Below are 25,665 nucleotides of genomic sequence, written 5' to 3' on the forward strand. Positions count from 1 at the left end.
GAACATAAACCAGTCCTAATTCTGTCTTCTTGATGACTGCGTTCAGATGGCTGTGGTAAAAGTCAGTGCAGTGTAAATATGACCATTTTTGTCATTGCTTTGTGCAGCTTGAAACTGGAATGTGAGAAATTGGCCAGCGAGAAGACAGAGATGCAGCGGCATTATGTCATGGTAAGAAAGCCATACAGCCAGCTAAAAATGTCTTTTTGCATTTCTCTTTATAGTCTTTTACATAGCAGACTTGTGTTGCTGGAGGCAGCAGCTAGATTATAGGTTAAAGCATTGGATGTGCCGCTGTCATATGATAAAGCTTCTTGATGCTTGAAGGCTATCTAATGGCTTTTCTATTTTATTTTCTCTAGTACTATGAGATGTCATATGGGCTGAATATTGAAATGCACAAGCAGGTAAGTTAAACACTATTTTTCCTTTTGAAGCAATCCTTTCCTTGAACTCCTTTTTTTTATTTTTTATTACCTATAGTTTAAGATTTTCATTGCTTTGTATGAAGAAAGATATATTTTGCTTTTGTTAAGACTTGTGTATGTGGCATCTTGTTTTTTTTTTTTATGGTTGACTCTTAACTCCACAGCGGTTCATGTGTCTGTGATCGTTTTTATAGACAGTTGTTGTTTGTTGGGTTGTTGTGTTTTTTATTTATTTTTTTTTTGTTTTTTACCTGGAATATGAAAAATGTTTTCCCATTTATGTGTGAATCATGTGATATGAGAAATAAGCATAATGCTGTTTTTATTTGCTCTGTTAGGAGTGGTGTTGAATGTAAGCAGGTCTTTGTATGTAGGTTATATTAGACACCAATATGGTCATTTTTCTGATTTTGTGAGTATGTAATGGAGTAATTCCTTCTGTGTTGGTGAGATATAAAAGGTTTTTATGTTTGGACTATGGGATTGGCCGCTTTTTATAATGCGGTTGAGATAATGTGTGCTATGAATGATGCATGGGTTGTAAGGACTACAAACATAATTCCTCTTATAAAATACTAATTGTGCTAAAATCAAAGCAATCACACTCCCTGGTTGATTACAAATTCAAGAGATAAATGACATTTTAATTCCAAACATTGTAAGAACAATTATGTTAAGGGTTGTGCTTACACTTTAATGGGAAGTTGTATGTGTAATTATGATTGGAATAGAGGATTACTGAGGATTAAGTTTAATTAGAATATAATTTTCCATTACTGTCATTTTTGTTCAAATTAGTAATGTAAACAACCTAGTAATACTTATGGACTTCATCAATTCCTGATGGCCCCAGTGAATTGGCGCATCAGACCTGCTTTGTAATTATCAGCGTTTAAATGTGATATGAGCTCTAAATTTTGTATGTCACTGTTTTCAGCTGGAAAATTAATTAGTCGCTTTAAAGAGTTTAATGATTTAAGATTTAGTGCTTAATGTCATGTTGAATCTTGTTTTTGAAAATATGTCCGATAGATTTCTGCAGCACAGTTTCCCCATATTTATTTATATCTGTCCGCATTTTTAGAAGGGAATTTGCTGAATTTTATGAGTAAGATTATGCTGTCATATTTCCACCCAGTCCTCTAAATTCGTCTTGAGTTTTACAGCTTAAAAGAGAACCTTGGTAATCTCCCTTCGACTTCAAAATTGATCTTTATACAGCCTTCCTTAAATGCAATCTTACACAAAATCCTGCAGGCTGTTTATCGCATTAGGAACTACAGACAGCCCTGCAAAAACCACCTACTTATATATTTCCTTTTAATCTCTGCTTCCTCCTCTTTTTCACCAGAGCAGAAGAGGGAAGGGAGGGGACGAAGGGGGGGGGGGGGGGTGGCATATCCGTCTTTGTTTTCATCCACTAGACAGACGGCCTTGGTTCCTCTCAGGCGCTCATCCAGATGTACTTACTCGATACCCTTGTAATAGAAAGCAGGTTAGAATTCTGTGAAGTTGCCCTGCGGCATAATTGGACAGAGTGCTACAGATCGGGTTAGGCTTATTAGATTTATGCCTTTCAGGGTTCAAGAGCAGGGATCTCCAGAGACCATGGAAGTACCCCTAGTAATTGGCCGCCCTGCTATTTTAAACCTTCTGCGTGTTTGAAATGATTTTTTTTTTCCGTGTGAATTCTATCTTGTTTTCTTGGCCCCTTTTAGGCGTACACATATAATATTCTTTTCTTTTTTTTTTTTTTTTTTTTTTTTTTTTTGTGGGATATTATTTGATTGGAATAGAAAATGAAGGCTGTGATTGAAGCAGAACTCTGTGACTTGGCAAATTGATGAAAGGATAAACATGCTCTGCTGTAGCGATGTGGGGTCGATGTTTCCAGCCCAGCCCTTCCCTTGTTTTGATGCTCATCATCAGTCATCCAGTGTTGATTTTGATAGAAGACTATTAAAGCGAAACCTATGGGGAATTTGTCATTCTGAAAGGAAAGCTAATGTAATTAGTACCAATTAAAGTACATTTAGTAAATTGGATTTAATCTTAATTAAGCCTGTGTAATGTTGCCAATTTTTAACAATTATGTTTGAGAACATAATTAATTCAAATTTTGGTAACTGAGTAAATAGCTAGAGTCTTGATGCTCCATGAATGTATTATATATATATATTATTTATTTCTTTCTATAAAAATTCTCTTTTTTTTTTTTTTTGGAAGTTACCGAATGTCAGTGGCCAGGAGTAATAACAATGTGCATTCTTCCTGTGGTGTGTGTGTGTGTGTATACCAAAAAAAAATATATATATGTGTATATGAGAGAGTGCCACCCCCTCCTGGAGTGTAAGTCCAGCTGTGGTAAATACCTAATGTCGAACCACTAAGCATTGTTCATTATGCTGGAAATGTCATAGCTTTTTTTTTTTTCACGCGATGTGCATTGAGCCCTAGGCTGCAGAAAAGGGGTTAAATACAGCCGTGCCGACTGCAAACGAATCTGTTGCTCTTGCCATGTAAATTTTATTGCTAGACCTGGGCAACAGCCATTTTGAAGTGCTGCTGAAATATTAATTGAGCAGACATGAAAGGACTCGGCAGCCTGATAGGATGTCATAATTGTAGATGCAGCAGTCGATGGCAAATGATGATAAATGGCATTAGAATCCTTTTAGCAAACTGTAATAACTTGAAGGAGGGAGGCCGTATGGATTAGCTTTATATCTGATACCCTCTAGTACCAAGTGGATTGCCAATACTGCTTGTTTAGCATTTTCTAAGGGCTATAGGATATTGATTTTTGACTTACAAGGAATAGCTCTATTTTCACCATTGAAAAGTATTGCAGGTTGTTAAGAAGAAATTGACTTGAAGAGGGCTGACTACTGCCCATCATGGAGCAAATAAAGCAAAACTGCCGAAGCATGGTGAAGCAGCGAGCTGGGCCCTCAGCAATTTGTTGCTATTAATTTACCGTGCTCGACAGCAAATCAATCGGCATCTACTTCATCTGCTGGAGAAAATGCTGTCCAGGGCAGATAAAAGGGCCTGCGTGTTACAGTGAATAGACTAGATTTTCCAAAAGGAGGCTGAAGTTAATGTGTAAATAAGCGAAATCAAAGCCGCTGCTGCAGAAGAAGCTGTTTTTAATTAGGTTGGGCCTTTTAGCGAAGGGTCTTTTTTATTCAAAAAAAAATTCAGAGCCTTGCCGTGTAAAAGATTTTAAAGCTAATAAAGTGCAACTTTCTCACTGAAAATGTTGCGTTGCATTGCATTCTTTTCTAATAGTTGTATCTATTTTGTGCCAAGAAAGGTATCTAGCCCACTGTTGATCTGTGACAGGTTGGACGACGTGTAGAAAGAAAATAAAAATGGGATGTCAGCTCTAACTGACTGACACTTGTAATGTGGTATCTCATCAACTTTCAATTGGATCTAACAGCATGTCTCATTCATGCTGGAAGCAGTCTAATACTAACAAATTCAGGTAGATGTAATAAGCTTGGGAAATTGAAACCTAAAAAAAGTGACGCACATCTAAACATAGTAATCTTTTATCCAAAGTACCTTTTATGGGGGTTATGGTTCTTTTCATATTGACATTGTACCTATTGTAATAGCCTCTTTATCTGATTAGCATTTCTGTAAGGGCTTGCTTACACTTCAAAATGTGGCATTGGACATGCTTTTTTTTTTTTTTTTTTTTTTTTTTAAAACACTCTGGCAATCAAAACATCTGTCACTACATAAAATGGTCACCTTCCAGTCCTATTCAGATGTAGAGTTTGCTTTGCTTCCAAAATTATCCCCCATGTTGCTTTCTTGGTGCTTTATAGTGCCTCAAAAGCCTCCATAGAAGTCTATGACAAAGCTTGCTTACAACACCTGAAGCTTTTGAGGGGCTTTAATTCAGTGTTTGTTTTGGAGGTATTTCAAGTATGAGAAACCCCAGGATGCACTGGGAAACCAACAAGCGAACCGGAAAGATGTCATGCATTTATTTTTATTTATTATAGGTACTTGTATAGCGCCATCAATTCATGCAGTGCTTTACGTGTGTGTGTGTGTGTGTGTGTGTGTGTGTGTGTGTATATATAAAATATATATATATATATATATATTTGTTTTTTACTTTATATTCACATCAGTCCCTAACCCTCGAGGAGCATACAATCGAAGTTCCCTAACTCACATTCGTACATACTGGAGCTAGTTTAGACAGGGACCAATTAACATATCAGGAGGAAACCCACGCAGGCACAGGGAGAACATGCAAATTCCTGGCAGGTGGTGCTGTGGTTGGAATTCGAACCAACAACCCTAGTACTGCCAGGAGAAAGTGCTAACCATTTAGCCACTGTGCAGCAGTCGCTTCCAGTTCATGTGTATATATTCTGGAAGTGTATGGTGCAGACATCACGTGGAGCAGCAAAAAGATAAGCAGGGTCTGGACCAGATGTTCCGCTAGCAGACGGAACATGTGGTGTGCAACATGAGAACGCTATAGCAAAAGGTGTGTGGCGAAGGATCAGCAGAGCTGTGGGACCAGTGCAGGAGAAACTAGATGTCACGTGGTAAGCAGCGTTGGAGGTGAGCAGGAAATGGAGAGAGAACAAACCAGAAGATCAGCAGAACCTGGGGATTACTACTGTTTGGGGATCAGCAGAGTTGAGGGTTTCTACTGAGCAGGGGATCAGTAAAACTGGGGGTACTACTGAGCACGGGATCTGCTGAATGAGGGTACTAATATGCTTGGGAAACTGCTGAGTGGGGGTATTGCTAAGCAGAGATTCTACTGGGTCCCTTTACAACAAATAGAAAATCAACACATACAGGGCATTTGCCATTCTTCATTCAAGCTTCAAAAAAAGCATCACAGAAGAATAATAAAACACATCAAAAAAGCATGTTGAAGTGGTAGGTGCTTTAATGTGTGTCAAAGCAAGTGTACAGTAAATGAGCCCTAAAGGTATTAGTTGCTAGCAGTGTCATTTAAAGGGTGCTAGGTGAAGATGGCCATTATTTTAATATCGAGACTCCAGACATGAAATCCAAAGTCGTTTCCTTGTCAATTAATTGGAAGTACACTGACAGCAGAGGGCAAGCCTTCAAGAGTGCATTCCCTTTTCTTGGGTTCCTAGGCTCTGCTATTCTGTTTCTTATGATTAGACAGTCCCAGAAATTCAGTAAAATATCATGGTTCCTAGTATAAATTTGAAGTTGCATTTGATATTGACCTCCTTGTAAATTCTTCAACTGAACTGAAAAAATGGGAACCAATCAAGTGTACTACATGTAGTTCTGCAAATAAGTGGAGATTGAACTTCTCTATTTGTCATGTTTATTGTTCTCACCGAGAGTGAAATTGTGGGTAGTTGCCATAACAGGAATAGAGGGGGAATCTTCAAATGGGGACATTCGTTCTGGTGACAACCAGAGCTACCTTCACCTTGGAGGGATTTCCTCTTTCTGTTGTGGCTATGGGACAGGAAGTGAAGTTCCCTGGATGGGACACCGATGGCAAAAGTAGAACTGACAGGGGGTTAACTCTTCCTTACACTATCTAATATGAAAGAAAATGCCTTTTTAGTTCTACCTTAAGTTTCCTCTTCAGCCAAACTCGGACTGGGAGATGGAGGGACAAAATAGAAGCTGGTCATGTAAACCCAATACGCTTCTACTGAGAAAACTGACAAAACATTTGTTAAAAGGAGGACAGAGAAGAGTCATAACCTCATCAGCCTGCTGCTGCTCCTTCACGGTCAGTCACAGGCTGAGTTTTGGTAGCTGACCAGTATTGATTAACTGCAGTAGAGAAAGATCAGGTCATCAGTCTAGTTGTATTGTCTATAGGATTTCTGAATTCGGACACCCTTTGCCATTGAAAAATTGTTATCTATACATGCAAATTCATGTCCTAAAGGGAAAAAAAAAATAGACACACTTTAAAATAAATGCCACCATAGAAGTTTTACGACTACGCTTTGCTTCTTTCAAGCAAGGCTGTTTGGAGGGCGCAGTTCAGGTAGTCTCTCCTTGCACTGAGCTGTTAAATGAAACTACTATGATGGCTTTTATTCTGGATTGAGATTACTTTATCTTTCTAAATTTGCATCTGATATGGCAAGCAAACCAACAACCAGGTGGTGAGTTAAGCAGGACATGAGTTGAAAAATGAACAAAATTCACGTTGATCGTCAGATCCTTCGTTTTTTTTCATCATTAGTGTGTCAGCTGTGACTATCAATTTTCGTGCCACAATCAAAAGTGCCTGATCCAACAATCGTGTGAGCTATTTTCATTTTTTTACTTGTCTATGGCCCACTTAAGTATATATTTAGCGGATCACTGTATTTTCTATTTACAGGTACATATGCTAGATGCACACGTAATGGAAACTCTTCAGGCATATAGGTCAAAAATTGTTGAAGACTGCCAATCCGTAGTTAATATTGCAACTGCCAAAATGATCTGTGTCTTGTATATTTGCTGTCAGAACATATGTCTGTTGACAAGGTCAGTTGGGAGCTTCTACTGCCTGTTGGAAAGTGCTGTTAAAATCTTTTCAGTATTGTTTTCCTTGTAGGCCTCATCTTCTCACATTGTGCATAATAGTTGCCTACCTGTGAGCTTACCACAGAGCTTCTTATTTCCTTTCCTTACCAGTAGGAAAGTTGAAAGAGCCCTTCCCAAAACACAGTACATAATCTCATCTTGTATGTATGACATATATTAAAGTGTGAATATAAAGTTAAATACTGATGTCTAACTAAAAATATGTAGCTGTCTTTCCTATGGAGGGACGCTAATGTACTACCTGATTAATTTATGTTATCACAAGAGTGGTGTGTGTGTTTTGGTCCTTCTGTAACTAGTAACCACAGTGTTGTTTGCTTCTTAACATGTAGTGGGGAAACCAATATTTTGTCAGGAAAAGTGTGAGACTTCCTACTCCCTATTCCACAGTTGGCTCTCCTGTTGTTAAGTTATTTAATGAAAGGCATTCGGCAGATTGTGCCAGTCTGCACCAGAAAAAAATAACATACTGTTTGTCTGTCTTTCTGCAAGTGATGATGTGTAGGCCATGTGAGGAGAATAGCTGTACTGTATTAAAGCACAAAACCTCCTCTCTACACCATTGCAGCGCTGTAGAATGTACATGGGTGGCAAAGAAGTCAGTCGAAGTTTCACTTCTGTTAGTGCTTCAGAAATGTTCAGATCAGTATTTCCTGGAAAATAGGAGAAATGAAAATTGCTTATGTTAGCTGTGGTTTTGCGTTAAAGAAAATGTCAATAAAGTAGTCTGTTCCTAAATCCAGTTAAATGCAGTTTATTGCCGAGATAGCCATATCTTTTTAATGCCAATATTTGCTTTTACTTTTGGCAGGGAGAAGTGATCCCTTAATGAACCAGCACCATGCAATCTAAGCTACTGTCTTAGAAAACAGCCATGAGGGATCATATGTGGAGCTCTCATTTTATATAAATAAATGTGGAACATCAATATCACAAGTGTGAAAGTACTCATACACAGAGTCACATTGTTGCATTTTACTGATTCTTAATGTAAGTCAGTCTAATAAAAACAATCATGCAATGAAAGTTCTTGCAGTGTCGTACGCGTCTGGACATTTGGGATCATTTGTGCCCTAATGTCAGTTGTTTCCTGGGGATGATGCATAGATGATAATGCATGGTTACCAAACCTTCTCCTTACTGATGGGATTTCATACCTGTACTGAACCGCGGAAAAGAGACCTTTTTGTGAGTCTTTTTTCACATGATTGATCTTGTGCATCATCCTTTTAAAGCGTATCTAAACCCAAGGACATATAAAAGTAGTAGTTTGCAGCTTACCAGTATCTGTTTTTTTAATTCCATTTTTGTTTATCACCTAGTGATATTGCAAGTAACACACTTTCTATCCTAGGATGACAACACTCACAGTACTGTATCTATGGAGAAGCATCATTTTCACCCTAGTTCAGGAAGCATGTTAGGATCACAGAACACCCTCCACTTTTCTCCATAACAGGGTATACATTTTGTAGTTCATAGGGGTGTACTTGTTAGGGCTGATAACATTGTATAGTGCTTAAGAGCTTGCCAGCCTACTTGATTTCTCGTAGGATCAACAGGTAACTACTGAAATGTCAATTGCATTTCAGTCATTTCTATGCACTGCAGCATGTGTACAGTATTTATTTGTTTTTTCACTCTGCACTGATCGGCATCCAGGGCTCTGTTGCAGTGTGAACAGAGCACATTGATAACCATTATTAGAGACCTGCGTTATTTTTCTCATGCAGGAAAATGCAGGTCCTTGCAAAAGTGTGTGAACCTTAATGTGTTTATCCAGTTTGGTCTTTTAACAAACAAGTGTAATCTAATAGTTTGTCCATGGTCTGTTAACTGCTGTCAAGAGTTGAGTACACATTTATATAAGACAAGACCTCATTGCTGTTCTGATTTTTTTTTTTTGCACTTATTAAGCTGGCTTATCACACAAGCAGTACCTAAGCAAAGGAATTGGATTGTCCCACAATGTCATGAGTTCTCTTCACTATAATGATCATTAAAGCAAACTTGTGGAAACAACAAAATTAAGCTAGCCATAGACAAGTCAAAACCAAATGTTCTGACTATCGAAAGATGAAAAATGGTGCATGTAATTGTGCCATCGTTTTTGTTTCATTTTTCTTAAAAAAAAAAAACGAAAAAAAAAAAAAAACATTTATGTTGGATCAGGCACTTTCGATTGTGGCATGAAAATTGCATGTTGCAGCTGGCACACTCAGAGGTGTGGAAATTTTTAAAAACTACTTGTCTAGGGACTAAATTGGGGTCCCAATCTAATTGTCCTCATGACAATGTACTTGTCCTGGGGCAAAAAAAATTTAACCAAAACCGTATGTGGTGTTTTTTTTTTTTTTTTTTTGTAATACCTTTTTATATTCAGGGGTCAAGTAAAATACAAACATTGATCATGAACATACGGTCACTGCAGTAATAGTCTCAACTGAGTAAGCTAGGCCAAGACTGTTAGATCAATACTCCAGTATCCATACGTATCAAAGAACAGGCACCACAGCTAGTCATACGAATATTTCACTATAATGAATGACAAATACAGTAGAGGTAGCATACTCTGTGGAAATTGGTGCAGTCATCTGCCATTGAAAACAGACAAAAGAATAGTGATGACAAAAGAATAGATGAGTGATGTTGCCAGTAATTGGAAATTCTAGATAATTAGGAAATAAAGATGTGAATTAGCTGAGGCAAAAGTAATTAGGGATGGGGAGGGGAGTGTGGAATGGTGGAGTGGGAACCCAGAGTTGCCCCTCTCCCGCAAAAGGGTAGGGAAGGCAGGGCTTCACTTGGAGTTGGGCAGTTCATTGAGGTAAGAATCAGTAAAAACAGAGTAGTTCCAGGGTCTCCAGGATTCAGTACAAAATTCTTCTGTCTTTAACGCAGCGTGGTGGTAAGGTCCTCCATATCCCGGAGGTCATTGACTCTAGCAAACCAGAGAGCCTTCATGGGAGGGTGGGCACTCCAACAGATCGGAATACAGGCCTTAGCAGGATTTAAGAGTTGGATCATAAGGGAGGTTTTGTATTTTTTTTTTTTTTTTTTTGATGGGTCTCTGTGTCAAGTGCAACTTACATTACGTGTCCCCATCAGAGTGCCCCTTTACATCAGGCATCCCCATCACATTGCCACCTTACATCAGGTATTCCCTTATACTCCAAAATACTCCTTGACATCATATTCCCTGTCAGAGTGCCCCCTTGACATTGCATGGGCCCGTCAGAGTGCCCCCTTGACATAAAATAAGGGGCTTGCTGATGGGCACATTCTATGTTGTGCCCATAAGAGTGCCCCTTAACATTCAGGGTGCTCCTGTAAGACTACACCCTAGCTTGAGGGCAGACAGGAGCTGTGCTGGGATCCTTGCTGGACGCTTGTGCACAGGCAGGGAGTGGGAGCTGAAAGGAGCGGGGCGCACACGTGATGTCATGTTGCTTTGACGACGGCCCTGCTCAGTGGTGGATCTTTTATGGTGGGCTGGCAGTCTGGGTGGCAGCACTGCTGGGGCTGTTCATGGACCGTGGTCCACCATTTAGTGATTGCTGCACTAGGGGATGGATGATGTCTCTGATATTAATGGCAGAAGACTTCACTTGTGTAAATGCCTAAAAAGGTAGTCAAATGTTGCTTAATGCTAAAAACTAGAAAAACAATTGTATAAAACTTTTTATAGCATTTAATTATCTTCTCATTGTTCTCTACTTCTGGGCTGACCAGAAAGAGATGACATATTTTTTTTGCTTGTTGCAGTGGGTCATCTGTATAGCTGTGCACCTGTGTATGAACAAAATCCCCATTAGAGCTACCCTGTGCTGATGTTGTAAATGTAGCTCACTTTACCCTTGGGCTGGATATGCATACGTGGAAATCTTAAAACCCGTTTAGCTGTTTCCCATATAACAGTAGGGATACTTGTAGATGGAGACGAATTAATAAAAATGATAAATGCCTGAAGTATTCTAAATAAAAATAAAAGCCTTCCATTCGTTATTTCACAATCTACTTCAAATTTTACCTGAAACTTCTAGTTCTGTTTTGCATGATAGATGGCTGCATATATCACGTGTTGGCTTCTAATTTGTCTTGGAAGTTAGAAAAAATCCTTGTTTTCCCCAACTATCATAATGGGAAAATGGATTCTCTGTAACGTACTTAGAATGTGGTTTAGCACCATTTCTGCAGGTCTGAGTGCTTTCAATTTAAAGGCACAGAATATGCCTAAACATATATGCAGGCATTGGTTTTCAGAAAAAAATGAGGAAGGGTTGTAACAGCGCAAACACTGCAAAGTCCTGGGAAATAGTAGTATGGGGTGATGGTGGTATTAGTGGCTACTGTATGAAGAGCGTAGGATTCCGTGTGGCACTGAGAGCAAGGCTTCCAAATCAGCTATAGCAACCTCTGTAGATGAGAAAAGGAGAGAAGCGCCTCTAAGTGCAATAAGTCTTTTAATTCAAGTCTAAATGTAGAAACACTCACATGTGTGAAGTAATCATAAGCATAAAAACCGTGGTTAACAATAGTTAACGGTGGGGTGGTAACCCGGGTGAAGAGCCGTCATCTTACTGCGATGTGGGGAGGTCAGCTCTCGGCTGGAACAGCGTGGTGGCTGGAGGGGAACAGTGGTGAGTCCGGCGTGCACGTCCTCCCTCAGAGCTGGATGGAACGCAGCGTGGCCGTGATGACGTCAGATCCCAGGGTGCACTGCGACGTGTTTCGGAGCATGCGCTGGCCGTGGAGGGCGGAAGTGCGCTCCCTGTACACAGGCCGGTCACGCCACACAAGCCGGCCAGATCACTCCGCTCACGCCAATAACATAGCAGCCTGCCTCTGAGGGAGGACGTGCACGCCGGCCGGCCTCACTGCTGTTCCCCTCCAGCCACCACGCTCTTCCAGCCGAGAGCTGACCTCCCCACATCGCAGTAAGATGACGGCTCTTCACCCGGGTTACCACCCCACCATTAACTATTGTTAACCACGGTTTTTAAGCTTATGATTACTTCACACATGTGAGTGTTTCTACATTTAGACTTCAATAAAAAGACTTATTGCACTTAGAGGCGCTTCTCTCCTTTTTTCATTGGTTTTCAGAAAGTTTGCATTTGTGAAGGATATTCTTTGTCTCAATCAAATGTCAAGAAGTACAGCTGGAAACATTATGGTGCCTTTTGTGTACTGCTGTAATGATACTTGCTTGGTGCAAACCTGTGAGCCTGATGAAGGGGATAAACCTGTCTGTTTATTTCCATAGAACTTCTGTACCTCCTAAAGTACAGGGACCAGACTGCTGATGGTCATACTATAGCCTGCCTCTTCTCACTGCACTCTCCTTCCTATTAGCGATGCATGCACCATACTTTGTAGACAATAGTGCCTGGTAAACACATTAAAACGGAACTTCACTGCATCTGAGTACCACAAGTTAAGTGTTATTTAATTCATTGTTAATATTCAAAGCAAACTTGCCAGTACATCCATGTCTCCATGCTTTATTTTGCTGATAATTAATTTTGAAAAACACCCCCTAGCATTTCTGGCAGTGGCCTTCTTGAGTAGGGGGAAGAGGATTCATGTAGAATTTACTTCATGGAATCCATGTGCCCTTAGCTCAGGGATTGGTTAAACTGAGAACCTTCCCTCCCCTCCTGAAGACTTAAACTAAAGTGTGTATAAAAAAAAAAGTTAAAACAAGTAAATATGATATACTTTTCTATCTGTTTACTAATGCTAGCAGCCTAATGGTTCAAAAGAGTCCATGATGATTGAGAGTGAAGTTCTGCTTTTTTAAGGTGTGTTTTTTTTTTTTTGTTTTTTTTTTTGTTCAGCTCGGAGGGCTGAACAAAAAAAACGAGGAGGTCTCTGGACTAACTACAGTGGGGCAAAAAAGTATTTAGTCAGCCACCAATTGTGCAAGTTCTCCCACTTAAAAAGATGAGAGGCCTGTAATTGGCATCATAGGTAGACCTCAACTATGAGAGTCAAAATGAGAAAAAAAATCCAGACAATCACATTGGCTGATTTGTAAAGAATTTATTTGCAAATTATGGTGGAAAATAAGTATTTGGTCAATATCAAAAGTTCATCTCAATACTTTGTTATATATCCTTTGTTGGCAATGACAGAGGTCAAACGTTTCCTGTAAGTCTTCACAAGGTTGGCACACACTGTTGCTGGTATGTTGGCCCATTCCTCCATGCAGATCTCCTCTAGAGCAGTGATGTTTTGGGGCTGTCGCTGGGCAACACGAACTTTCAACTCCCTCCAAAGGTTTTCTATGGGGTTGAGATCTGGAGACTAGCTAGGCCACTCCAGGACCTTGAAATGCTTCTTACGAAGCCACTCCTTCGTTGCCTGGGCGGTATGTTTGGGATCATTGTCATGTTGGAAGACCCAGCCACGTTTCATCTTCAATGCCCTTGCTGATGGAAGGAGGTTTGCACTAAAAATCTCACGATACATGGCCCCATTCATTCTGTCCTGTACATGGATCAGTCATCCTGGTCCCTTTGTGGAGAAACAGCCCCAAAGCATGATGTTGCCACCCCCATGCTTCACAGTAGGTATGGTGTTCTTTGGATGCAACTCAGCATTCTCTCTCCTTCAAACAAGACGAGTTGTGTTTCTACCAAACCGTTCTATTTTGGTTTCATCTGACCATATGACATTCTCCCAATCCTCTTCTGGATCATCCAAATGCTCTCTAGCAAACTTCAGACATGTACTGGCTTAAGCAGGGGGACACGTCTGGCACTGCAGGATCTGAGTCCCTGACGGCGTATTGTGTTACTGATGGAAGCCTTTGTTACGTTGGTCTCAGCTCTCTGCAGGTTATTTACTAGCCCCCCCCCCCCCCGTGTGGTCCTGGGATTTCTGCTTACCATTCTTGTGATCATTTTGACCCCACGGGGTGAGATCTTGCGTGGAGCCCCAGATCGAGGGAGATTATCGGTGGTCTTGTATGTCTTCTATTTTCTAATTATTGCTCCCACAGTTGATTTGTTCACACCAAGCTGCTTGCCTATTGCAGATTCAGTCTTCCCAGCCTGGTGCAGGTCTACAATTTTGTTTCTGGTGTCCTTCGACAGCTCTTTGGTCTTCACCATAGTGGAGTTTGGAGTGTGACTGTTTGAGGTTGTGGACAGGTGTCTTTTATACTGGTAACAAGTTCAAACAGGTGCCATTGATCCAGGTAATGAGTGCAGGACAGAGGAGCCTCTTAAAGAAGAAGGTACAGGTCTGTGAGAGCCAGAAATCTTGCTTGTTTGTAGGTGACCAAATACTTATTTTCCACCATAATTTGCAAATAAATTCTTTCCAAATCAGCCAATGTGATTGTCTGGATTTTTTTTTCTCATTTTGTCTCTCGTAGTTGAGGTCTACCTATGATGCCAATTACAGGCCTCTCATCTTTTTAAGTGGGAGAACTTGTACAATTGGTGGCTGACTAAATACGTTTTTGCCCCACTGTATGTGAAGTTAGTACAGCGATCTCCCCACTGTGCTATGGTGTTCTGACATGCTCTTTGGCTTTTGGTTCAACAGTGTGAACATTTGACAGAAGACAGTTGTGAGATTGGCTTCTGTCAGACAAGCAGCTGTACATAGGGGCCGAAAGTCGGCCCTCTCCTACTGCACTGGTTAATTTTCAACCAGTATTCAGCCTGTGTGTATGGGGCTTAGAAAGGAGTATATATCAGAAAGGTAGGCCACTGCCCAACCATGCGGGTCTGATTTCTGTGTGCCTTGTAGTGTACCCAGGATTTTAGGTGTACAGGGGCTCCCTGGAAATAAACGAATTGTGCCTACATCACTGCATTATGATTTTGGTGGCTGGTTTACCCTTTGTCTGAACAACATGTCCACTTCAGGTAAAGGCACTTCAGCTATCATAATTATTGATATGCACCACATTAAACTGTGTATTTATGTTGTTTTCTTTTCTGGGTGGTGAGGGTTATTGAAGATATGACAAGTTAAGCTAGTCAGTTGTGGCCTTTCAATCTGTGTGGAGATCTTTAAATAGACCTGTGCTATGTTAATTTGCATTGGTTTAAGGATGAGTGCACACAGTTGGTAAGCCATAAAGACTGTGCATTTGGCCCAGTGTTTACTCAGATATTTGAGGTAGGTTTGGTCTTGTAGTCTGTTCTGGGATTCTGACTTGGGCTGCTGTAACCACAGAGGAACATTAACTACAAACTACTGCTCGTTCCCAGAACTGCTGTAACCATGAGGCATGGCAACCATGCAGATATAACACGTCTGTCATCACTTATTAATTTAACCCTTTTTTTTTTTTTTTTTATCCCTTGAGTGAAATCGAGACACTGAATTAAAACATTTTGTAACCAGGTGTGTGGGGTTTTTTTTTTGTGTTTATTCCTAAATAGAAGTATATTCACAGACCAAATGTAAATAGCAAGCTGCGATTATCTTGAAACAACTTTGTAAATGAGTAGTTCACCAAGTGTGCTACTCAGTCATTGATATGCTGGCAAGTGTCTTGGGTAAACATAATAGCTGTAATCTGTCTCTAATTGTCCAGCTACAAGCTATAATATTGTCAGAAAAATTATACATTGTCGCTCTCCTGAAATGAGAGGGCACTTTCATCTATCACTTGGATCTCTGACAATATCTGCTTTTTTTTTTTTTTTTTTTTTTTTTTTTTTTTTTCTTCTTTCAGTTTTGAGAAGTCTGGAAAATTTAAGAGACCCAGACAAGACTGTTTACTGCATTTTGGTAAACCAAAGTACTACTCGGTGGCTTTGAGCCACATCCATTAAACTGTGCAGAACTGTGGTTTTGCAGTCTTCAGCAACCAAGCAAAACATGTAGCATCTTCAGATCTTGCTTTCTGTTCCTGCTTTTTATTTATTTTTATATTTTCAAGCCTAGTTTTTAGCTTAGAAACCTGCAGAAGGTGAAATTTTGTTTGATATATGGTATGTAAATAAAGATGTGTTTTTGGATTGTGAGCTTTATTTCCTCTTAACTTCTGTAAAAAAAAAAAGTAGTTTTATACATAAATAAATTCAGTTACATGACTCCTTCCACACATGCATGGCCACAGGATGAGCAGTTTATATAGGTCACACGCTTCAATTTGAAACCTAGAAAGTTGTTTGCATAAGATGTGACCCTAATTCGAGTGTTTTTGCCTTCTATCACACACTGGGGGAGATTTACTAAAAGTGGTGCACACAGCGTATGGTGCAGCTGTGCATAGTAACCAGTCTGCTTCCAGGGCTTTTGTCAATGTTTCACTGAAAAAGCTGAAGTTAGAAGCTGATTGGTTACCATGCACAGCTGCACCACATTCCGTGTGCACCAGTTTAAGAAAATCTCCCCCAAAGTGTTTTTGTACAAACATTTTTTAAATGACTGGGGCATCAACGTGCCTCTGCTGGCTTATGCTAGTAAGATCGATAAATCAGTATTAAGCCCTGCAGTATATTTCTAATCGTAAGAGGGAACAAGTCTACTCCTATGGATAAATAGCTCAAATGGTTAATTTTAACCTACCATATTTTGTAAATTGTAAATAGGCACCAAAGTTTTTATCAAATGCCTTTTTCAATGTGGTATTTTTTTCTAATCGTGCCACTGTTTAATGTAGCCTTTCTCAACCAGGGTTCCTCCAGAGCTTTCTAGGGGTTCCTCTTGGGAATTCTCACCAGTAACCACAAATGTAAGGAGCATTCTTCCTAGTAAACATCACACTAATGTACTGTGAGCTGTAGATATAGTGATTATTAGTAGAGGTTCCATGAGCCCAGACAGTTATTTCAAGGGTTCACCCATGTTGTAAAGATTGAGAGAGGGTGCTGTAAATGCTTCAAAGCGCAAATACCCACTGTTGTCTAAAGTTGTTTTAATCAGAAAAGCTGGCCCAGTAATTACTACAGCTGCTTTCATTTGAGGTCAGTCACAAAATCCTATCCTGGTGGGGTTTTTGCGGACTGGCATTGAGTAATGAAGGTATATATTTTGGTGGGTTTAGTGTTAAAGTTGGATTCATATTTTAGGGGTAAATTGATGTAAGGTGTCAATATGTAAATACTTTTAGCTTTGCTCAATTTCTCAGGTGTATTATGTAGCTATTATTTATTTTATACTGAAGGTTTAAGTGATACCCTTTATGACAAACTTAAGTTTTTAAAGATGTATTCTTTTGGGGCGTCTTAGATCTTTTTTAAGCTTTATACACATTCTCTGCAATAATCAACGTCTAAATTGGTACAATGATCAACTACCATCATTTGTGGCACAGTAGTTTCAGCATTTTAGCAGAAAGCCAATTTTCAGAAACCTGAACCTAATATACACTATATTGCCAAACGTATTGGGATGCCTGCCTTTACACGCATGAACTTTAATGGCATCCCAATCTTTGTCCGTAGGGTTCAATATTGAGTTGACCCATCTTTTGCAGCTATAAACAACTTCAACTCTTCTGGGAAGGCTGTCCACAAGGTTTAGGAGCCTGTCCATGGGAATGTTTGACCATTCTTCCAGAAGCGCATTTGTGAGGCCAGGCACTGATGTCAGATGAGAAGGCCTGGCTCACACTCTCCGCTGTAATTCATCCCAAAGGTGTTCTGTCGGGTAGAGGTCAGGACTCTGTGCAGGCCAGTCAAGTTCCTCCACTCCAAACTTGCTCATCCATGTCTTTTATGGACCTTACTTTGTGCACTGGTCATGTTGGAACAGGAAGGAACCATCCCTAAACATGAAATTGTCCAAAATGTCTGTCTATGCTGAAGCCTTAAGAGTTCCCTTCACTGTCACTAAGGGGCCAAGCCCAACCCCTGTAAAACAACCTACATCATAACCCCCCCTCCTCCAAACATTACATTGGCACTATGCAGTCAGGCACAATGCATCACGGTACCACACTTGAATTCACTGAGCTCCTGAGAGTGACCCATTGTTTCACAAATGTTTGTAGAAGCAGTCTGCATGCCTAGGTGCTTGATTTTATATACCTGTGGCCATGGAGGCGATTGAACACCTGAATCCAATGATTTGGAGGGGTGTCCCAATACTTTATGGCAATATAGTGTAGCTTTGAAATGCAGAGGCAGCAATATACCTATTGCCATTTCTAAACCCTCTGATAATAGTGAGCTTCTATCTCTTATGAAACGGAAAGGAGAGGCAGGCAGCATTCCATCCCATTCGGTCACTTTTTCAGTAGGTCTCATTCAGACAGATGGATGGTCTGTTACGATTCAGATGCTGATAAATGCTGCATTTTGAAGGCAGCAGCACTCTGTGCTTTTGGCTGCATACAGACTGGGAGACCTCGGCCTTGGATCCAAACTGTCTACATCTAGGACAGGTCAGCATTCCTAATCTGATATTATTGCTTGGATGAGCTCTTACAAGTGAATCATGCCAGCCATTGATTTGTAAAAAGTTTTACACCTGGCAGTGCAACTGCTGGCTGCAGCTTACTGCGCATGCATGGGGGAGAGATTCTCAGCTGGCTGTTAGAGAGGCTAAATACCTGTGTGAATTCTCTAACTTCAGTATTGATGTGTAGTTGACTAGGAGGAGCGGAACCAGCCTTATGTGTTGTTAGGTTGCAGTCTTATACTAAAGATGTTACATGACTGAGTTTCCTAGATAGCATGTTTAAACAAACTGCATTCTGAAAATGAAGCTGCTATAAAAACAAGTCTGGGGCCATATGCTGGTGAAGCACCAGCTGTGTTTGGGTTATTTAAAAAGAAAAAAAAAACTGTCCCAAATCTTGAAGAGCCCCTGGGCAACCATTTTATCTCTCATAAATTAGGACACAACCCAGACCCTGCTTAAAGAAGGCCGTCCACCATACTTGGTGGCAAGTTAAGATGGTCACCACACACACCCCGGGTAAAATAAGTATTGAGCAGATCACCACTTTTTCTCAGTAAATATATTTCTAACTGTGCTATTGACATGACTGTAACAACCCCATGCAATCCATATACAGAAAGAAACCAAAACAAATACGTTCAGAAATTAAGTTTTGTGTAATAACATGGAAAGATACAGTGAAAAGGAATTGAACATGCTAACTGGCACTTATTTATACTTTGTACAAAATTTTGTTGGTAATGAGCACTTCATGATGCCTTCTGTTTGGAGAAACTAGTCACGTGCATTTCTCAGATGTGATTTTGGCCAATTCTTCCCCACAAACAGTCTTCAAGTCTTGAAGTTTCCGTGGGCCTCTTCTGACTGTGAGCGCTGACCTATTAGTTCTTTCTATAGAATTTTCCATTGGATTCAAATCAGGTGATTGGCTGCGCCATTCTAGCTACTTTGTCTTTCTTTGTAACCAATTGAGAGTTTCCTTGGCTTTGAGTTTTAGGATCATTGTCTTGCTGAAATGTTCACCCTCGTTTCATCTTCATCATCCTGGTAGATGGCAGAAGATTTTGTATCAAGAATGTCTTGGTACATTTTTCCATTCATCCTTCCTTCAATGATTTGCCAGTACAGTATGCTGAAAAACAGCCCCACACCATAATGTTCCCACCTCCAAAATTCACTGGTGGTATGGTGATTTTGGGGCGATGTGCAGTGCTATTTGACCTCCAAACATTTTGTGTATTATGGCATCCAAAGAGTTCAGTTTTGGTCTCATCTGACCAGTCTATATTCTCCCGGTATTTCACAGGCTTGTCTAAATTATTGTGTAGCAAACTTTAAACGATCTTCAACATACTTTCTTCAGCATTGGAGTCTTGCATGGTGAGCTTTCATAGAGGCCATGGCAATTGAATGCATTACTTGTTTTATTTGAAACAATTGTACTTAATTGCAGGTCTTTCTAAAGCTTTCCACAAGTGGTCCTTGGCTTTTGATAATTCTTTTCACTCCTGTCAGAAATATTGTGAGGAGCACCTGGTCATGGCCAGTTTATGGTAAAATGGTCTTCTTTCCACTTCCGGATTATGGCCCCAACAGTGCTCACTGGAACATTCAAAAGTTTAGAAATAATTCTGTATCCAATGCCATTATTAGTGTGTTTTGCAACAGTAAGGTTGCGAAGATCTTGAGAGAGCTCTTTGCTTTTACCCATCATGAGATGTCTCTTGTGTGGCACCTTGGTAATGAGACACTTTTTTTTTTATAGGCCAACCGTTGAGACCGAACCGGCTGATATTATTTTGCATTGACAAGGGGCTTTCTAATTACTGATAGATTTTAGCTGGTGTCTTACCTTTCCATGCTTTTCTGCACCTCCCCGTCACGTTTTCAATACTTCTTTTTTTTTCCCCTGTCATTCCATTTTATTACACATAGCTTAACCATTTGCCCTCCAGAGGATTTACCCCCCTCAATGACCAGGCCTCTTTACTACTCTGCTCTGCACTAATTCAGCTGATAATTGCGCGGTCATGCAATGCTGTACTCAAACAAAATTTTACATCCTTTTTTTCACACAAATAGAGCTTTTCTTTCGGTGGTATTTGATCACCTGTGTGCTTTTTATTTTTTGTGCTATAAACAAAAAAAAAAGACCGAAAATTTTGAAGAAAAACAATATTTTTACTTTCAGCTATAAAAAAAATAAATAAATGGTAAACTCAAAGTTGGTTATAAATTTAGACCAAAATGTATTCTGCTACATGTTTTTGGTAAAAACAAATCCCAATAAGTGTATATTGATTGCTTTGTGTGAAAGTTATAGCGTCTACAAACTATGGTATAGATACTGCAATTTACACCATTTTTTTGCTGTACAGCACTGCACTAGTTTAACTGACAATTGCGCGATCATGCAACACGGTACATAAATGAAATTTATTTCCTTTTTTTCACACAAATAGAGCTTTTTTTTTTTTTTAGTGGTGTTTTGATCACCTGTGCGCTTTTTTATTTTTGGCGCTATAAACAAAATATTTTTGAGGGGAAAAAAAATGTTTTTGAGAAATTTTCTCATTTCTGTCATAAATTTAAAAAAAAAAAAAAAAAAAATTGTCAAAGTTAGGCCAAAATGTATTCTGCTACATGTTTTTGGTTTAAAAACATCCCAATAAGTGTATATTGATTGCTTTGTGTGAAAGCTTTTTATAGCGTCTACAAACTATGGTATAGATAATGGAATTTACACAGCTTTTACTTTCTGACTGCTCATCGCATTTCTTGAGATGCTAAAATACCAGGACCGTAAAACACCACCCTTTTCGGAAAGTAGACGCCCTAAGCTATCTGCTGAGAGGCATATTGAGTCCATGGAAGATTTTTTTTTTTTTTTTTTTACACAAAGTTGTCATTTTAATTTGATATATATTTCTTGCACAAACCATGGGTATATGTGGAATTACACACAAAAATACATTCTGCTACTTCTACCAAGTATGGGGATGCCACATGTGAGACTTTTTGGAAGCCTAGCCACATACAGGAGCCTGAAATCCAATGACCACTTTGAAAGTCTGAAGGTCCGTAACATCCTCATTTTTACTTCCTCACTACCCATCACAGTTTCGAAGGCCCTGAAATACCAGGATAGCACATCTCATTTTTTTTCTCACAAGGTTTTGAAATATTAAAAAAAAAACTTGTGGCAACAAACGAGATCTGCAGAATACTCACCATGCTTCTTATCAAATTCCTTGGGGTGTCTACTTTTCCAAAAAGGCGTCATTTGGGGGGGGGGGGGGGTTTGGTGCTATCATGTCATTTCAGGGCCTCCGAAACTGTGATAGGTAGTCAGGAAGTGTAATGAGGAAATAAAGCCCTTTTTAAAAGCCTGAAGGTGCTTATTGGATTTTGGGGTCCTGTGCTTGGCTAGACTGCCAAGTTCATGTGTTACCCCATACTCAGGAGAAGTAGCAGAATGTATTTTGGTAAGTAATTCTACTTATTCCCATGGCATGCATGAGCAATCAATTAAGTGCCAATTTTGTGTGTGTTTAAAAAAAAAAAAAAAAAAATTTTGTTTTGTCATATTCCAAAAACTTGTGGTAAAAAAATAAATTCTTCTATTGATTCAATATGCCTCTCAGCAAATAGTTTGGGGTGTCTATTTTCCAAAAAAGGGGTCGTTTTGGGGGGTGGGAGCATTTTATGCCCAGCATTAGAAGTCTATGCCACACATCACTCGCTCTTCTAACCACCTGAAGATCAAGCCTTTTCTGACACTTTTTGTTCACATGAAAAAAATCTGTATATTTTGCTAGGAAATTAATTTAAACCCCCAAATATTATATATATTTTTTTAAAGCAAACACCCTAGTGAATAAAATGGTGTGTGCTGCAATTTTTTATGTCACATAGTACTCGCGCAGTGATTTTTCAAACGCAATTTAAAAAAAAAAACACTTTTTTTTACTTTTAATGCACAAAAACACAATATATTGGCCAATTATTTGGTAACATATAAAAGATGGTATGCCGAATAAATAGATACCAAACATGACATGCTTTAAAACTGTGCATGCCCCGTGCATTGGCGACAAACTGCATACGTTTTCAATATCCATAGGCAACGCTTTAAAAGCCTTTACAAGCTACCATTTTAGATTTATAGAGGTGTTAGAATTACTGCCCTTGATATGACGATCACGGGGATACCTCATATGCATGGTGCACCCACTGTTTACATATGATCACAGGGTCAACGCTTGTGCACAAAGGTGTGTGCATGCGCGTGGGTAGGGGGGATGATTTTTTTTTTTCTCATTTTTATTTTTTTTGATCACTTTTAATACTATCACAGGGAATGAAAATAGCCCCTATAACTTTAATGGGCATTGCCATATATTCTTTTTTGAGAAATCTGGGGTCTATCAGGCTCTAGATATCTCCTCTGCCCTTACATTATCTAATCTCACCAAGGTCGGTGTGATCAGATGCTTTCCCATTTTACAAATGGTGCTTTTTATATCCTGCAAAACTGAAGTGATGAAATGCTTATAGCTTTTGATTTCTTAGGTTATAGAGATGATTGGCACCATTCCGCTCTCCAATCTGCTCTATGGTCTGCTGGCAGAAACACCGGCTGCATTCTCAGGTTCCCCCAATGGCACGGGACTGCCTGAGAAGGCTGTGGAAGGCTGCGGGGGAGGGGGCATCAGCTCCCACTGCTTGTAAAGGCAATCCTGCAGCTAATTGGCCACTAGGATTGCTTTTACATGAAAGCTGATCGCCGGCTGAAAAAAATTATACCAAGATACCTGCAGCTGTAGGCATCATCCTGGTATAACCATTCAAAGTCCAGTGATGTACCAGTACATTGCTGGTCCTTGTTGGGTATATGTGCTATGTGTGTGTAATTTTTTTTTTTTTGTATGCAGCCTGTGGGCTGAATGCAAAAGGGAAGAAATCTCTGCCAGAAAAAGTGTGTGTGGTATTGGACAATTGTGTGTGGTGGGCCCATTAGAATATACCACCCTCCATCCGCCCACTTCTAATGGTGGGCACACATTAGGTTGCACAGTGCCATATGCGCCAATTCCAAGATTGTACAAATGTCTAAATAGTTGCACGCTTGAATAAAAATTGTCCACTTATAAGTGGTACCCCATATGGAAAAAGGATGACACCAAGTCCCAAACTATCTTGCCACTACTCCCCATGTAGTCTGGGCATCCGGGGGGCTCCACATGACTATCTTTTCCCTCGTAAATCTGAAACTTATATGTATAGCCTGTTGCCCTCTCACAGATCTTCTACATCTTGACCCCATATCTGGCACACTTGCTGAGGAGAAATTATTTGAATGCAAGGCGGCCAGAAAAATTATTGAGGGACTCAACGCAGATTTTTTGCTGGGGAATATAGACATCTGCAAATTTTTGGTTAATGTGATTTTACATGGGCTGAATTTTGTGGAGCCGGTCAAATTCAGGGTCACCTCGAGGACGACCGTGTATTGTCATTGAAATGCATAAAACACATTATACTCTCATATCCTATGCCTGGGTATGGCAGCAGAGAACATGGACATATGATGAATTGGATCTGTGGACCAATACATCCGCAATTTAATTTTTTTTTTAGTAATGCCCATGTTGAGGGTAAGGTCCAAAAAAAAATTTAAATTTGGAAACCTTAATGGGTTTCCATGTGAATGGTCTGGCAAGGTTTGAATTTGGGTTGGCGGTGATAAATTTGTTGTGCATATAAATTGTTTTGATCCACAATCAATGCATACAGATATTCCGTGAAAAACGGCTCCAAAAAATCAAGGGGAGTAGTTAAATTTGCTGTTTCCACCTGAATTCTGGGTTGGGCAGTGAATGGGGGAAGTACGGGTACTGCAGAATTTGTGGGCTGCCAATCGGGATTTGCAAGCACATCTGGAAGGATACTTGGGGCTCTACGGGCCTGTGTACGAATTCTTGGTGGTTGAGGGACAATACTTGTACGCCACCGCACCAGCTTGTACTGCACTTATGGGACTCTCCACGTCTCCAAGTGATACGTGAAAGACCAGGATGTACTAGGCCACTGGTGCTTGCCAGTTCACCAAAAGGTAGCGTGGCACTAGTACTGGCACTCTGCTGCATATGAGAGTCATCAAAATTTACCGGCAAGAGAGATCAGGCCTGATTCTGTAAACACTGCGGTTTTGTGTGCAATGTATCAAGTGACAGTGACCTACTGACACTGCACTTGCTGTGGGAGAAGGGGGGGGTAATCGTAGGGGTAAACGCAGGTGCCATGGCTGATCCTGCTAATGCTGCATTTTTAGTGCTGATCTGATCAAATATATTGATCCATTCAGACACTATACTAGCAATGGAGGTCTATTGTGCATGAGTGTGCTCCTGGCAATCAAGGGGTTAAATGTGAGGACTGGTGTACTGACGGGCAATCTGACGCTATCTGATAGGGGCGTGAAAACCATGGGAGCGCAAATCACATGTGTGTGTGTGTGTGTGTGTATGTATATGTATGTGTGTGTATGTGTATATATGTGTGTGTGTATATATATATATATATATATATATATATATATATATATATATATATATATATATATATATATATATATATATATATATATATATACAGTGGGGATCGAAAGTTTGGGCACCCCAGCTAAAAATTTGTATTAATGTGCATAAAGAAGCCAAGAAAAGATGGAAAAATCTCCAAAAGGCATCAAATTACAGATTAGACATTCTTATAATATGTCAACAAAAGTTAGATTTTATTTCCATCATTTACACTTTCAAAATAACAGAAAACAAAAAAATGGCGTCTGCAAAAGTTTGGGCACCCTGCAGAATTTATAGCATGCACTGCCCCCTTTGCCAAGCTGAGACCTGCCAGTGTCATGGATTGTTCTCAATCATCATCTGGGAAGACCAGGTGATGTCAATCTCAAAGGTTTTAAATGCCCAGACTCATCTGACCTTGCCCCAACAATCAGCACCATGGGTTCTTCTAAGCAGTTGTCTAGAAAACTGAAACGGAAAATAGTTGACTCTCACAAAGCAGGAGCAGGCTATAAGAAGATAGCAAAGCGTTTTCAGATGTCAATATCCTCTGTTTGGAATGTAATTAAGAATTGGCAGTCATCAGGAACAGTGGAAGTTAAAACAAGATCTGGAAGACCAAGAAAAATATCAGACAGAACAGCTCGCAGGATTGTGAGAAAAACAATTCAAAACCCACGTTTGACTGCACGATC

General features: G+C 39.8%; 1 protein-coding gene and 1 long non-coding RNA gene across 4 annotated transcripts in view; both read left to right on the forward strand.

Annotated features, from left to right (window-relative positions):
• The window catches only part of LOC149451104 (transducin-like enhancer protein 4), a 224,396-nt gene that overhangs the window by 5,221 nt on the left and 193,510 nt on the right, over positions 1-25,665 (forward strand). For all 3 annotated transcript variants that reach the window (XM_089691104.1, XM_089691105.1, XM_089691106.1), the window contains exons 3-4: positions 108-171; positions 363-407. In XM_089691104.1, the coding sequence (XP_089547230.1) occupies positions 108-171; positions 363-407 (109 nt within the window). The remainder of the gene's footprint in view (positions 1-107; positions 172-362; positions 408-25,665) is intronic.
• On the forward strand, positions 6,698-8,033 carry LOC149451105 (uncharacterized). Its single transcript, XR_016315159.1, has 2 exons — positions 6,698-6,947; positions 7,819-8,033. It is a non-coding gene; the product is annotated as an uncharacterized LOC149451105 (long non-coding RNA).

This window comes from Staurois parvus, unplaced genomic scaffold (genome assembly GCF_062004578.1).
Source record: "Staurois parvus isolate SC_StPar_1 unplaced genomic scaffold, SC_StPar_1.0 ptg000549l, whole genome shotgun sequence".
Classification (NCBI taxonomy): Eukaryota; Metazoa; Chordata; class Amphibia; order Anura; family Ranidae; genus Staurois; species Staurois parvus.